Genomic DNA, 15,678 nt, shown 5'->3' on the forward strand with positions numbered 1-15,678 from the left:
ACACCTTAACATACGCCCTCGCCAGTGGACTCCCCCGACCCATTCTTAGTATTTTAATGTGTTATTACAACAACCCCAAACTGTCAAAACCATCCTTGCCCAGGAATATGGAATACATCAATCATACTTTGTGAGTCACGTCAAAGACTGATCGACAAACAAATTGACTTCAAAATCCCTATGTAGCAGTTAATTGTTCATGCTGACATCAAGCAGGCTTTTTCTTTCTCTCCTCCGATATCTGTCCACTCTATGGTATATTTTATCAATTGTTTTTACATTACAATACGTGAAAATTGATTTTTCATTTGATATTTCATAACAATGTATGTCTAACGTGTAAATACTAACCTTTATCACATGGACACGTGTTCTTTATGTATGTCGTAGGGATCGTTTTGTCATTAGGCTGTTTTTATCATTTCAATGAAAATAACTAATGTTCCATACATCAAGCGCTAATATTTCCGATAATTCGTCTTTGATGACACCATATCTAAATATATAGTATCGACACCGGACATCTAAATGCATTTCAAGAACGCTGCATAAAGAGAAGGTAAGTTTTTATTTTAAAATTCGAATGTGTGTAAAGTTAAACAATTGATGTAACAATGAATTTCTATGTTTTGCTAGAAAGACAAAATATATATATTTGGTCAGTCAACAGAAGGTCGTTATTCGTGGATGACCTCTTGATCTGTTGATCTAAGAACATGCACACGATAGAACGACAACTTCAACAGAGTTTAAACAAACTACAAAATTTGGCATTTCTGTCAAAAACGAAAAGCACACAATGACCCAAATCTTACACTTGATGGCACTAGAATTCCTGTTGTTGAACAGACTAAATTTCTCGGCCTCATTTTTTATTCGAAACTCTCTTTCATACCACATATAAAGTATCTGAAGGATAAGTGTTCCACGGCGTTAAACATTATACGAGTTCTTTCTAATACTGATTGGGGAGCGGACCGTGAAATGCTTTTGCGCCTATACAGATCACTTATTCGAACAAAACTGGATTATGGTTCTATGGTATACGGATCGGCGCGCAGTTCTTCCCTGCAGATGCTAGACCCAATCCATAACCAAGGGGTACGTCTAGCCCTTGGAAGCGAATGAACCATCCCTTTATGACAGAAGAAAAAAACTTGCATTACAGTTTGCAGCTCAATTAAAATCAAACCCTAAAAATCCTGCTTTCTACCAAGTATTCAACCCAAAATACCAAACATATTTACGCAAAACCTCCTTTCGGGAATGCATTCGAATTATCCTCCTCATACACAACTTAACACCGATGGTTCCAAAGAAGGTGAGAGAAAGTGGCAGTTGCCTGCAGTAATGCTAAATCTTGCACTTCAGTTCGACTACCAGACGGCGCCTCCACCTTTTCTGCCGAAGCATGCATGCGACATTGGTTTGGCACACGACCATATCGATGAACACCGCATTAAAAAGGCAATAATTTGTTCAGACTTTCTATCTGTCCTAAACAGTTTGCAGTTACGAGATCCTAAAAACACACTCGTACAATACATTGCTTTTAGAATATCTCGAATCTTAAAATAAATATAAAAATAACTTTACTATGAATTCCGAGCCATGTCGGAATTAAAGGCAACGAATTTGTTAACAGGGAAGCAAAAAAAAATGAATGGCAGCAACGCTGGTCTTTCCAGACCAGCAACAAACTTTTTAAAGTACAACCGAAACTTAAAGCATCTGTTCCCAGTCGGAAAGATTGAGGAGAGGAGATTGTCCTCTCTCGGCTGGGCACACATTTCCTCCTCATTCGTACCTTTTAAAAAGAGAAGATCCACCTTCATGCCACGCATTTAAACACATTCGTATTAACTACTTTCGAGCCCCGGATATGAAAACTCTTTTCAGTTCCGTGGACTCGAAGGCATTTTAGTTTAATTATGTACACATACAATGCGAATGCTTTTAAAAATAAACATTTTGATCTGATTTTATCTTCGCTACGCACATGTTTGTTTATAAAAATCACCATGGCCCTAAATGACCACAGACGTCGATGGGCCGTTAAACCCAAACAAACAAACAAACAAAATAGATAGAAGCTTTGTGATGTAGACTGGGATATCGCAACCTGAGGGTAAGTTTTTCATGTTTAGCACGAGACTTTGACAAGTGTTTGAATTCAAAACTCTGATCCCGAGATGTGAGATGTTGTATGTCCGCATTGCATAGGAATGATTGATATTTAACCCACTCATATATTGAACCATCATCAAAGTCAAAGCCACTCTAATTTCTCTAATTAGGTAAAGATAGCTTGATTTTTCCTAGCAAAAGGAGATGCATTTGTTCAGTGTTGAAGAAAAACGCTTTTGATGATTTTCAAGGTTGCGGTTTCTTATTGCAGAATGGTTTTTAAAAACGAATCCGTTATATAGCATTGGGTCATTTAGTTCATTATATAGTTACGTTGGACATTCTATATAGTAGCTTTAATAAGGTAAACAACATCTTAATTAGGTTCTTATTTTTAATACAGAACTTTATACATTTAGTTAATGACTATTTATTTATTTAACTGAAATCCCGCGAACGCATCACTTTGTTAACGTTACATACAGAACGTCTGTACCTTCATTTTTGTATCTTTATACATAACCTTTGAGATCTGAACAAGCTTAGTTAATCGCAATCGCTTGTTTTTGTTTATATTGTTCCAGAATTTACACAATGGTTTTCCAAGGATTTGTGACAGTGGCGGTCATCGTCACCTTGAACGCCCTTCAAATTTCCAGTCAGTGTCCTGAGTGTCTGACCAAGACTCATCCACAAGATGCATTTTGTCAGGACGATTTCGGTACGAATTGATACCATATCACTTAGGCGCTTTATCGTAATGCTATTTCAAATGAGTAACCGATGAGTGATCACAGATATTTTCGTAAGAGATCTGAACTAATTTGTAAGTTTTTTCTTACGGTATACGTTTGATGGATATTACCTTAGAAGCCAGCATGAGAATAGTGATTCAGGAAGGTTTACCTTTATTTGACAGTGATCAGAACGACTATTACTGATATGAAGGAAACAGGAGACGACCCTACAACACCTGAAATAGATCCAAAGACGTCATACAAGATTGATATTGTAAAGGTCTTCAAGGTGTGTATTCAAATGAATGTCTTAAGATGGGTTTCATTATCAATTGCTTTCGTTTTGCCTTCCTATACTTTCAACATATATTTTGCTGTAAATTTAAAATATGGTCGTACCATCAAGAAATTATATTCATTTTGTATCAAGGCTTAATCGTTTTATTTTTTTCTTACCTTAAGACAGATGATAACATAGATAACATCAACATTCATTTTATATTGTCAAATGCTTCATTTTGTTATATTGGAAGTAACTTAAAGAAAAAGGATTCCACTCTTAAGTCTCAGCTAGTGGTTTCAACTTTAATAAAATATATTGAAAATATTAACTTTTTGAAAATATATTCCGAGTAACTGATATTATATAATTTCATTTTTTTATTTATTTTACTTGCAACTGTCATTTACATCACGTTACTTCCTTTTTTGGTAATGTTTCTGAAAGATATGAAAGATAACTTAAAGATTATTACGATGTATATGACTGTATCAATTGAGTTGAGTTAGAAATACTGGATTATTTTAAGCTGGTCTCCGTCATCTCTCTTTTTTCAGGAGCCGGCTGTTCCATCCATAGAAGCCACATGTATCGCATCGAGTTTATCGGTAAATATTTCTCAATGCGATAATATCATCTATTAAAATTATATGAATCGCTAAAAGTGAAATGTGCTAAAACGCGTCATAAAAAAAAGAAATACATCAATGACTTTCGCTCTAAAATTGGTGCTGCATAGGGGCTATGATGTATTGTATCATGTATTGATAAAATCACCATTGTTGTTATAAATTTCTGATATCGTTTTGTGTTTTTTTGCCATTTTCTCTTATATTCTAAACTATTTTTTTTTATTTGTGATAATTCCATTCATCGTTAACACAGCTGAAACAAATAGTGCACATTTCGCCAAAAGTGTTAGACTACATATATGTTTTACTATTCACAGGGAAACGCCACTGTTGGATGTTTTTTCAGCTTACACGCACTCAACGCTTCACTGCCTTGCGGCGTAGAACTGGAAGTTGACTCATTACAGGAGTATCTGATAAGTGGTTAGTATTTCATCGGCAGCAACCATATCTACCGTGTAATATCAGCAGGCCTAGTATAACCATGCAAACCATATAATATCAGCAATATTATTATACCGTCCATGTTACATCAGTAATGTAATTATACATCACAGAATCATCATACACATCACGTTATATCAGCAGTAAAATGTACATACCATGTAATACCAAAAAATATTAGTATACACACCCTGTTATATCAGTAATATAAGTATATACACTATGTCAACCAGAAGTAAAATTATAAACACCATGCTATATACACTATATTATATAAGCGGTAAAAGTATACACACCATGATATATTAGTATTATCATACATACCATGTTAAACCAGCAGAATAAATATACACCCCATGATATGTCAGTATTATTATACATACCATGTTAAACCAGCAGAATAATTATACACCCCATGATTTGTCAGTATTATAATTAAACATATCATGTTATATCAGCGGTATAATTATACATACCATGTTAAACCAGCATAACAATTTTACAAACCATGTTAAACCAGCAGTTTAATCACACATACCATGGTATATCAGCAGTATAACTACATATGGTACCACCTTATATCAGTAGTATAATTATACATACCATGATATATCAGTAGTATAATTATACACACCATGATATATCAGCGGTATAAGTATGCATACCATCATTATATCAGTAGTATAATTATACATATCATTTCAGCAGTTTAAATGAGGCATCATGATTTGTTGAAACAAGTGATACAGGAAATGTACTTTTCAAAGAAACTGGTGTATTTGGCTTTCTCCTAACACGTTTTTAATAATCACGCAGAGCATAATGTAGCACTACATTTTAATTGATTTGTATTCTAACATTACAGGTACTGTAGAAGATGGTAAGATGATAATAGACGCGTGCAGCCTAGCTATACCGTGGGAGGAAGTAACAGGCCATATGAAGATCGGTCTCAACAAACGGTATAAGAAGAACTGTCAATGTGAGGTATGTTATATTCTTTAAATCAATATTTAATCAACTTTTATCTTTACAATTTTATGTCTGATAATTAATTCATATTATAATTATGCAGTTAAAGTGGAATTTGTCGCGATATTGAAAAGCTGACGTTTTTCACGTTCATTAAATAGAGGCGAAAATATTTACACGGGAATAAATATAAATAATATTAAGAATTTAGAGGAATTGATAACAAGATTATTTCTTTCACATTACGAACAGTTTAAAAATGTGAACGTGCATATTATAATTTTCAGGAACAATGAAATATAAATTGATGAATTTTATAGTTTGATACTTGATCACAGTAGACATTTCTTTGTGAAATGAAATGCTGATATTTTATTTCGGTTATAAGAAGATACAAAGTAACACATGTTGTTGAAAAAAGTGATCTTACTTTGAAGTGGTTACCATGAGAAAATCCCCGGATTAAAACTTTAGGATTGACGAATTAAACTAGATCATTTTGAAGCTTCTCCTCCCGCCTCGATTAACATAACCGTTAGAATCAAACATTTTGGTGACGTTCGGCTGTTCCAGGAATCTTGTTTGCGCTGATGAAAAACACACTTCAAAATCGAAAACATAAGGGAATATCTATATTAAGGTCAAAAATAACTAAATATTAAGAATGTAAATATACAAAATTGAAATACGGATTAATTGCAATCATATAAAAGACCTGTCGCCCATTGGATATTTGGATATTTAGATTTCCTGGAAGGCACAGTATTTAACCGGATTAAAATTTATTTAGAAAGTACAGATGAAACCTTGCTGATTGACTGCTTTAAATATTTAGTTACGTTAATCTTTTTGGCTGATTTAGTTGTCCTTTCCTTTTCATTATTGTCAAGCATTCATTATGTTCTCTGATTTCAAATTCGAATGCTTAGACCTGAATAATTTACAATAGTTTTTAAGAGACTACCTACTGGGTTTTTTTGTACATTTTGTATACATTTGCGTAAGTTGTAAAGTATTTGGAGAGGAAATAACAAAAAAGGGGATTTTTTTTCTCTTGGCCATAACAAAATGGGAACTTTACGAATTATGTGTTCTCATCTCGTATTTTGTAAGCTTATATAAATAATGTTAATGGTGTTGAAGGGTGTATCATTTTAACTTGTTGAGCGAGACCGAGAACTTTTAGTTACAAGATGTATAAGTATTTCTCAATAATTCTGTATTTGATCGATGTTATGATTTTTTTTCAAGCTGGACATATTTTTTTCTGTATTATTTTTCAATATTGCATATTTTCAACAGTTGGTACTTAACCTGTTAACCTTCCTTTGATAGACCGGGGAAGACAAGTGTATCGTGGAACCACCTGAGGATGAACTTTGTTTTTGTCAGTATGCAACCTGCGTAGAGGTTAAGAAGGTTGGCTGTGCACCAGTTTGTAAATGGAAGAAGAGTAAAACCTTCAAAACATGTCTCGGAAGTGCTTGATCCGCGTGCTAAGTTGCAAGAAATGCGGACACTATCAAAAATGGACGAGCAGATGTGTCATGTCAAATTGTATTGGAAATACATGTAATGATACCAATAAACTGCATAATGTTTCATTCTCCTAAAATGTCATGTTTTTATTTTCATTTCATTATATTTAAAAACCCTTACAAGCATATTCATGTGTATATTTAGAGATATGCATTCATCTTACATTGTACACACTAACGTGTTACATACATTTTACTTTCAATACAGAAATATAAACTGTAACCGTTACGTTACACACATATGTACCATGCTATGGCTGGCTCTGCTAGTTGCCTAATCATGCCATTAACCTTATCTTTTATACAATTTGAAATATCATATAAGTAAGGGGTACAGTCGAAATGTAACACTGTATACTTTAGAAGTAGAATTAATGTAACGCAAATTACTTTGCATAAACATTCTACATGTATCAGAACATTATTCTTCACTTTACCTTACTCATAAAAAGCTTAAGAAACTCTTTATTATCTATAATGTGAGCTACTTTTCCTGGAAAGGTGAAGAGCGACAAAGTATATTTTTGTAAACTACTTCGAACATTATTATATAATTTATCTTGGTTGACAATTTCTTAGTTGAGATCGGTGACCAAAGTTGTTGAAAATGGGAAAAAATATTACTGCAGTCTGCCGGAAAGTCTTGCCACGGAACTCAACAAAGCTATTATCAACCAGAAACTCAATAATTTTCAAGATTCCACCCTTAGTATGCTTTACTTTTGGCCTTCCATTTCTGATAGGAAAGCTTCTACTACTGATAGTAACATTGAAAGATCATTAGTAATAAATCGGCCATGTCTATAATGGGAACTTGGCCATTCGTCTAAATCCTTAAAAATGTTAAATTCATGTACTGTGTATGTACATGTTTTGGCAGTTTAGCGTTAGTATTATTTTATCGATTTTCGTGCATTAAATAAAGCGCTAAATAACTATTGCACTATTTATTTATTTCTATTTTATCTTTTGCAAATTCCTTATTCATCTTATACGCATATGCCCAAGAAAATTATTCTTTTAAAACAACGAGGTACATGACGTAGATATGTTTATTTCTATAGCACGACTGGAAATACGGTATAAGTGCAAGTGGATGAACTGTTTAAAGCTGAAAAATGTGTCTGGCATCCAGTTCCAGTAATGTGTTTCGGATAAAATCATATAGCTAAACGTGTAACATCAGTACTTCTATTGATAAACAAAAAATGATAAACTATCGTCAACATCATTTAAAAGAAATTGTATATGGAACATTAATATATAGATTACATTATAGTTCGTACATTACGTAGTGTACAAGACAAAAGATAAAAAGGGTATATCCATAAGTCCCACGATTTTTGTTCAACACTACTGATTAAGTTTGTGTCAGTTTACTGCAAATACTTGACAATTGTCAACGTAAAGTGGTCATATTTCTTTAAAGCACCAACAAGGGATCGAACCCTGGACCTCTGGTTTAAGTTAAGATAGGCTGTATGTACTGTTCCGCATATCTAAGGAAAGGGGAAAGTTTCGGGTCGTGCCTTCGTCACAAAGGGGAGGTAGTTAGCGCACATCGCGTTCACATTGTGCGATATATTTCTTGGCTTCGACGCCTTTCAACACACGGAGTTGAAAAATAGGATGGAGCGAAATGACATTAAGAGGGCTCTCTTTTTGCGCCTTGCTATATTGGTCTCTTCGTTCCTTTGCAATTTAAGTCTACAGAGACGAAAGAACGAAGAACGCTAATGTCCAGTGCTCCTTCACCACTGCAACATGAAGGCGACGAAGCGATTATTATTTTCCATCGTCTCCTGTAGCTCCAGATTGCTACATCAGTAAGTAAGGAGTATTATAACAAGACTTCTTGTGACAAAGTGTGTTCATATTTCCCGTAACAAAACTACATATGAAACTAAATATCTTCAAAGGTTTACGCGGTTCTCAATGTTTTCTTCGTTTTGTCGTTTTACCTCGACGAGTTACAATGCACTTTTCTCGTGTAGCAATAATAAAATATTTAACGTATCGGACATAAGATATTTTGGATACCATTGTCACTTAATCTGCAATGAATTATATGAAAATGAACCCAGATAGAGGGAATTAGTCAATGATTGCCCCAGTGAAAACCAAGGGAGGTAACTATAAGTATAAAGCACTACTATGGAACTGTCTGATATCTTTCTCTTGTAGTGCTAGGTCTACCTCAAAATGAGGAATTTCTATCAGCAGATAATGACAGACATATTTTTTTTTTATTTAAACAAGGTAAAAAATCAAAACTGGATCAACCTTTTTAGATATTTAGATTCCTACGTCGTTCTATTCATAGAAATAAGGTCACACTTTGTCACAGGATATCGTGTTAATAGAATAATAAATAATTATGAAAATGTCATAAAATAACTTTCGCGCTATCAAGTAGTTTTCACTTTTTTGGAATATGCAGATTGTGTTACATCAATTACTTAGTCAATTCCGTAATATTTTAACAACCACATTCCGAAATATATGTAAACCTGAACCGGAAATATGAGCATGTTGTCAGCCATCCATGACGCCTATTGTTATATTAGTGTCTATATGCCTTTTGCACCATAGCCGTAAGGTGCCATCCGCACACACATACAACAGAGCTTACTGATGAAGATTTACCTTCTTTTGGGCCTGTATCCCTTGGATTTTATGTAGGATGGATTGTCAATAAATATACATGATTTATGTAATTGTTAATATCTAAAACATAAACAGAAAATGATTAAACAAAAATTGTAAAATGTTCATTTCACAAGCTAAATTGGAGTTATCTCCCCTGTACTGTTTAATTGGATTGGTATGACAGAATATATGTAATGTTTGTAAATAAGTTTGGAAAGGACTTAAATAGGCCTAGCCTGATGTCCAATCCAATTGACATATATAAAGTCAATAAAATCTGATGAAATGAAATGAAGATTTACCCAACGTTACCTTTAAAACAATAGTACATGAACAATATAATACAATATCGTTTAAAACGTGATCCAATCATGACAATACGCCTAAACCTTCCAACTGTGCAAACCTACCAAATCTCGGAATGAAAAAGAGACAGACAGACAGGCAGACAAATAGAATGGTTTTACTTCAGTCTTTGCTATCATTTACTATACTAATATGTGATTGTTATTGTAAAAGCAAACATTTTCTACCCATCTAGCAACATTTTAATTACATATAAAGAAAGCTTGCGTGTAGTGAATATTGACGTAAGTCGTAAAATAAATTACTAGCATACAAATTTACGAATGTTGTTTTAATAATCCTTCTTATACCATACGAGTTGGTCTTGTGCAATAATCATTATGTAATACAACCGTCCCAAATTAGCTGCGGAGGCACTTTCTGGCATCTTTCTTGCTTCTCCATTGACAACGATTTTTCTTAAACTGGCATTTAAGCGTTTGTGAGAAACACTGCTTTGCGTCGTGAAGACATTGTCCTGCTGTAGGCTTCGTTGTACTGCAGTCATTACTGGCGCATCTCACAATCTGGTAAATTAAGAAAAGAAACATAAAATTCATAGTCCTTTATTTTAGGTGTTGAGCGTTAATCTGCTAGGGTATATCAGGAAATTTTCGCTGCAGTTTAAATTTCACCTTATTCGCTCTCCACAATCAGGATGAATCGATCATGATCGTGTATATTAATGCACAACATATCATCTAGAAGGCTTTCATGTAGAGGGCGAAATTAATACAGGGCGAATACAAAATTTACCGGTACATGGCGAATACAAATTATACCGGTACAGGGCGCATACAAATTTTACTGGTACAGGGCGAATATAAATCTTAGCAAAAGTTTCCTAGTATACAGGACCTAAAGTAACAGAATTCCTGTTAGTCCGGTCACAATAGTTTTCCCTTTTCTTTTTTTTCAGAATAAAGAATTCCCATATCAAATAACACAGATGATTTAAACTAGGGTAATTCTTTTGTTTAATAACGAAAAGAAATTCCATGAGAATGTCTATCTCTAATTTTTATGTTTTCGTTGTAAATAAATTCATATTTCATTTCAAATTTCTTATTTCTAAAGCTTATTCTAAAGAACATACACAGCTATCATTCAAAGTGAGAGAGAGAGAGAGAGAGAGAGAGAGAGAGAGAGAGAGAGAGAGAGAGAGAGATTTAGGATCACAAACCATAGTTGTGTCGTTTGAAAAAGACAAAATAAATAAGATGATAAGGAGAAACAGTAGTGCATGAAATAATACATGGCTTTAACATAGTGTGATATCTTATTTTAGCAATCTGTGCGAAATATTTAATGTTTTGACGTCAAATGTTAAAAAGGTCATGACATATGCATTTTAAAACCTATATTTTGAAAAAGTGTATCGACTTCCAGTGTCAAACGGAGTCTGTGGTCAACCTGGACATTTTGTAAGGTGAAAATTACTCAAAATATATGGGATGGTACTTAAATATTGTATTCAACCAATTTGTTTTATAGCTGTAAATAACAGAGTAAAGAAATGATGATAATGCCCGTAAATTTTGCGTATACGATTGTATCCGAAGATCAGTGTATTAAAAAATCACAGTTTCAGTCTAGCAATAAAAGAAACCCTTCTAAACACACCTTCGGCTATTTTGAATACTAATATCTACTGTTTTCTTTACTTTTGAGCCAGAAAACCCAATTAAACGCCTAATACTTAAACAAAACACTTGCCTAGAAACTGGCAAAACAGTAATATAATATACAACGTCAGGAACTGTATAAGCGAGCGACAGAAATCGAACTCACGACATTTCTGTTTCAATGTGGGTACTTAGATTAGCACGTCACTAGTTCTAGATTTTCTATTGGTTTATTTCAATACATAGTTTTCATCTTAGTTTTTAATTCGAGAAGTTTGAGAAACAATGATACGTACGATCACCGAGGCCCCTCATCTGCCCAGAGCAGGTTTTGATTAAAATTCTGGGTATGTTTGTTAAATTATTTATCATATAGCCGAAACAATACAAAAAGTCAAATCTGTCATTTTTAAAAATGTGTGTATCAATAAAACATTTTTATACCTTTAAAACAATTGAAATGTTTAATAATAGACCTACATATGTTACTGTAATCATTTGACATATACGATTTGTATAACAATAAGTTTGTTACGTACCTCACAGTTCTTACAATTTCTGTTCCCTCGTCCAAAATACGATTTTGGACCATTTACCAGGAAAGACGTCTGCTGTGGTGTAAGCCGAGAGCATTCTGTGTTCCAGTCACATAAACCAATGCCATATTGTGTCTTCCCTTTGAGTTTTGTTGTTCTCCCTATATCCGAATAGATTTAAACAATAAATTTAAAGCACAAGATAACACGCCTTGCTGTTTTCGTGAAATTAAACCATGTTTCTGTTGAATACGTTTGGTTTAGTTTAGCATTGTTTAACGTCCTATACTCGAGTGTTTGTCGAAGCTCGGTTTCAAGAAATGAAAATGAACTAACTACTGTAAGAAAAACATAATAAATGAAGGGCCTTCGCTGGAAGAGATACTTACATCGTCCATACTCCATGGGAAACGCTCACTTTTGCTCTTTGCACCCCTGGAATATGTCATGACAAATTCGGAGACTCAGTGTAAACCACCATGTGGATGAGACAAGAAGACTAATATGATTATTTCATGTATATCAAAGGAATATGTCGGTGGCGTAACGGTAAACTGTCTTTGAAGTCGGGTGTCGCTCTTCTTTAATCTTCAAAGGACAGGTATCAGTCTAGCGATTGGTCAGGGGGGGTTTTCACCTGAGATCAATCAAATAGTTAGCCGCGTGCCTTCAGTTTTGCTATGAAATGATCCAAGGGTGCAGAGAGCGACTGGCTATGTTATTGGACCAATCGTTAGGCTGATACTTGGTCCTTTGAATATTATAGAGGGGCTATACCCGACTTCAAAACCAGACATTTTCATCGTAACGCAACTGACTGATTCTTTTGATGTACATCAAAGGATTCTCCGTCTCATCCAAGATGGTGCACACTGAGCCTTCTTTTTTGCTTTGACATATTCCATGTTTGCAGAGAGCGAAAGTGAGCGTAACCCCTGGAGTATCGCGGATGAGCTATGTATATCTAACCTGTAAGTAACCAAGCCACTCCCGCTGTTACGTTCACGCCACATGCAGCACTGTTCAAACCTGTCCTCACTTCAATAGTGTCACCAGCCTTTATCTGTTTACCCTATAAAAAAATAACAGTGCAAGTCCAGAAAACCAGAAATAACTTTATCCCTGTCCCACTGCACTGTGGTTTTAGCGTACATCCAGTAACCTCCCCTTTATTTCGTGTTGAATATAATTGTTGCACAGTTGTGCCATGACACTTCCGTTGACCAATAAGCTTATTAGTTAGAGCAACAACATAACGATTTCAGGTTCAGGGTTCGAGTTCAAGATTTTGTCTGCCTGTATAATATATTTTGTTTATTTAATCTTGTTTATTAGTTTTCATAAAGACTCGCAAGGTGTGGTTTTCTTTTCAGAAACGATTTGCCAATGCTAAAATCATGCTGGATGAAACAGCTCCCCATGTGGGTTAGTTTTTGGCAGTGGCCAGGGATCCTTATATGAAGAAAGTACACTACATGAGCTTAATCTGAAAATTTGTAAAACCTTATCGTCCGTTTATAAAGAATACCTGTCTTTAAAGACCACCTGTGTCAGCCAAGCATCATTCGAATAACACGATTCGTGCATATGAAGATAATAAACAAGCTTCTTCATAATATAATAAGTTCCTACCTTGATGACAGTCTTAATCAAGATTTTGTAAACCACGTGGCCGCCAATGTCTGGAAAATCGCCGGTTAGTGGGATTATCTGTTGGCCAACTTGATCTCCTTTGATGACTGAAACACAATAGTGGAAATAAGAAGTCGAGTGAATGAAAGAAAAAAGTATTTTACTTTGTACATCAAAACTTTACACAACCGAAAAGAACATCTAGAACATGCCAACTCTGACACATGTTAAGCGTGGATAGCTTTGGTAAGTCGACATATCCCCCACCCCTTTATTTTCTTAAGAATCAATTTTGATGTTATGTTTTCCTATACTAACGTTGTCTCTTGATGTGCTCGATTGTTAAGACTATATGACTGCAATTAATGTGTAAGTTTAGCTTTTCACTAATCCATTTCATAAACATTGTTTTTAAATAAAGGGGTAAATGTATTTTCGAGATAAAAAAAAAAAGGCGGACGATCGAAACCCTGTTGACACTGGTTTGTCCCCGAGTATGAAATATTTCTTGGACTAAAGTATCACCTTTTAAGTTGACTCACCAAAATCTGAATCGCAGACAACAGCTTGTGGGTGTCGGAAGAGACATGTACAGCCTTCGCTAACAGGTATTAAAGACAGGGCGACGCTGGCAAGCACTAGGATAGAGGCACCCAACATCCTCGTCTACTGCAATTATCTCAAATATATTAATAGTACACAAAAAATATAAACAATTTATCAACAATAAGGATAATTTGAAATATCGTGACTAAGACCCAGTATGGTGCATTGACTCTGTATTGCATTTGTACCAGTCACTGTCAGTGACTGCAAAGAAACACGCTAAAACAACACAACCAAACATTCTAAGTGTTTCAGAAAATAAGGTTTCCCTTGTTTAGGTTTCTGTATCACATTTACGATACGCTGCTTCCTAGTTCCGTATTTTAAATGATTGGTTTAAGTTTCTCTTATTATGCTCAGATGTAGCAACATGTGTAATATTTGTCACCAAACATATGCAGAAAGAAACTCGTGGAGATAACAGTAATCGTACACATAGATTACTAAATCTAATTTCTGTATCTACATATGTCAAAATAGAAAAATATTTTTCTTTAATTTAATGCCGTTTAGGTCGAAACAGGTTCATGAAAGAATACGTTTCCAGTGCTTTCATGAAATATCTAATACTTACCGTTAAGTGAAAACTGAAGCAGCTGGACGCTTGTATTCCTTTACCGAGTTGACTATGGAGGAAAACGTAGGTTATAGCTTATATAGAGCAATATACCATGTGGGCGTGGTCGGTATACACACGTGCAAAGTTTTATCTTCTAATCGGATTACGAAATTCCTAGAAAACTTAAATCTCAGAGGAAAAAAGAAAGGTTCCTTCAGATCTTTTTTTCAGGAATTATCGACATACATTTAGTATTATAATACTATATTCTATTATAAACGGGTAACAGAGCATACTAAAAGTATGGTGTTATAAAGCAATCACATTTAGCTTATTATACGCTTCAAAATAGCAAAACCCCATTGTCGGACTGTAAGCGAAACAGCAGCGCTTGGTTTATTTTTGTTGCTAAGGACGACTTCATTTTCAAATCCAGTGGTTGTCATTTTTACCTTTTTGCGGCCTGTACATGCACGTCTATAACCGTACATTTTACTTTACATCAATCGAAAGAGCCACATAGATATCATCAAAAATAATAGCTGCTTGAGTAAACACTTCTACATTTTGTAGGCAGAAAATAAATCTGAAACTATAATAATAATAATTATATGACTTAACATGTTCATTGCGTGCGTGCGTGCGTTGCGTGCGTGCGTGCGTGCGTGCGGTGCGTGCGTGCGTGCATGTATGTGCGTTATTTATCAAACGATAATAAGTTTGTGATATCGAAAAAGTGACTATAACGCTTAGTAATGTCGAAATGAGATAGAATTTGTATTTAAGCATTCATTTTATTTCCAGAGTTAATAGTTTATTATCACTCTATATCGACTCAGCAACCTAATTGTTCGGTTAATATCATAAAAATGACGTGTTACGTATACACAGAACTATTATATATTTGACAAGGGATCAGATAAGTGTAATACACACCACTTTATAACAGCTTGTGTGTTACTTTATCCAACATTGTATATTTGTTTTTTGATGTGT

The 15,678-nt window shown here is 34.5% G+C and overlaps 2 protein-coding genes across 2 annotated transcripts; one reads left to right on the forward strand and one right to left on the reverse strand.

The window, feature by feature from the left end:
* The first annotated feature begins 543 nt into the window (after positions 1-543).
* LOC110461263 (metalloproteinase inhibitor 2-like) lies at positions 544-7,024 on the forward strand. The gene is made up of 7 exons (XM_021514675.1): positions 544-559; positions 2,712-2,848; positions 3,047-3,153; positions 3,702-3,752; positions 4,094-4,199; positions 5,086-5,207; positions 6,528-7,024. Exons 2-7 carry the CDS (start codon positions 2,722-2,724, stop codon positions 6,678-6,680), a joined length of 666 nt encoding a protein of 221 aa, XP_021370350.1. The 5' UTR covers positions 544-559; positions 2,712-2,721; the 3' UTR covers positions 6,681-7,024.
* A 2,977-nt stretch (positions 7,025-10,001) lies between these two features.
* LOC110461261 (metalloproteinase inhibitor 3-like) lies at positions 10,002-14,747 on the reverse strand. The gene is made up of 6 exons (XM_021514674.1): positions 14,698-14,747; positions 14,060-14,183; positions 13,518-13,624; positions 12,855-12,957; positions 11,889-12,046; positions 10,002-10,251 (listed from the first exon to the last, which is right to left on the reverse strand). Exons 2-6 carry the CDS (start codon positions 14,175-14,177, stop codon positions 10,087-10,089), a joined length of 651 nt encoding a protein of 216 aa, XP_021370349.1. The 5' UTR covers positions 14,178-14,183; positions 14,698-14,747; the 3' UTR covers positions 10,002-10,086.
* Between the last annotated feature and the right edge of the window lie 931 nt (positions 14,748-15,678).

Source organism: Mizuhopecten yessoensis, unplaced genomic scaffold (genome assembly GCF_002113885.1).
Source record: "Mizuhopecten yessoensis strain PY_sf001 unplaced genomic scaffold, ASM211388v2 scaffold10591, whole genome shotgun sequence".
NCBI lineage: Eukaryota > Metazoa > Mollusca > Bivalvia > Pectinida > Pectinidae > Mizuhopecten > Mizuhopecten yessoensis.

Coding starts and splice junctions, on each gene's coding strand:
- LOC110461263 (XM_021514675.1), top strand. CDS start 2,722: ATGGTTTTCCAAGGATTTGTGACAGTGGCGGTCATCGTCACCTTGAAC. Junction 3,753..4,093: donor GTATCGCATCGAGTTTATCG/GTAAATATTTCT, acceptor TACTATTCACAG/GGAAACGCCACTGTTGGATG. Junction 5,208..6,527: donor AGAAGAACTGTCAATGTGAG/GTATGTTATATT, acceptor TTCCTTTGATAG/ACCGGGGAAGACAAGTGTAT.
- LOC110461261 (XM_021514674.1), bottom strand. CDS start 14,177: ATGTTGGGTGCCTCTATCCTAGTGCTTGCCAGCGTCGCCCTGTCTTTA. Junction 12,958..13,517: donor TGATTAAGACTGTCATCAAG/GTAGGAACTTAT, acceptor ATTTTTTTATAG/GGTAAACAGATAAAGGCTGG. Junction 10,252..11,888: donor GAAATTGTAAGAACTGTGAG/GTACGTAACAAA, acceptor TTAATTTACCAG/ATTGTGAGATGCGCCAGTAA.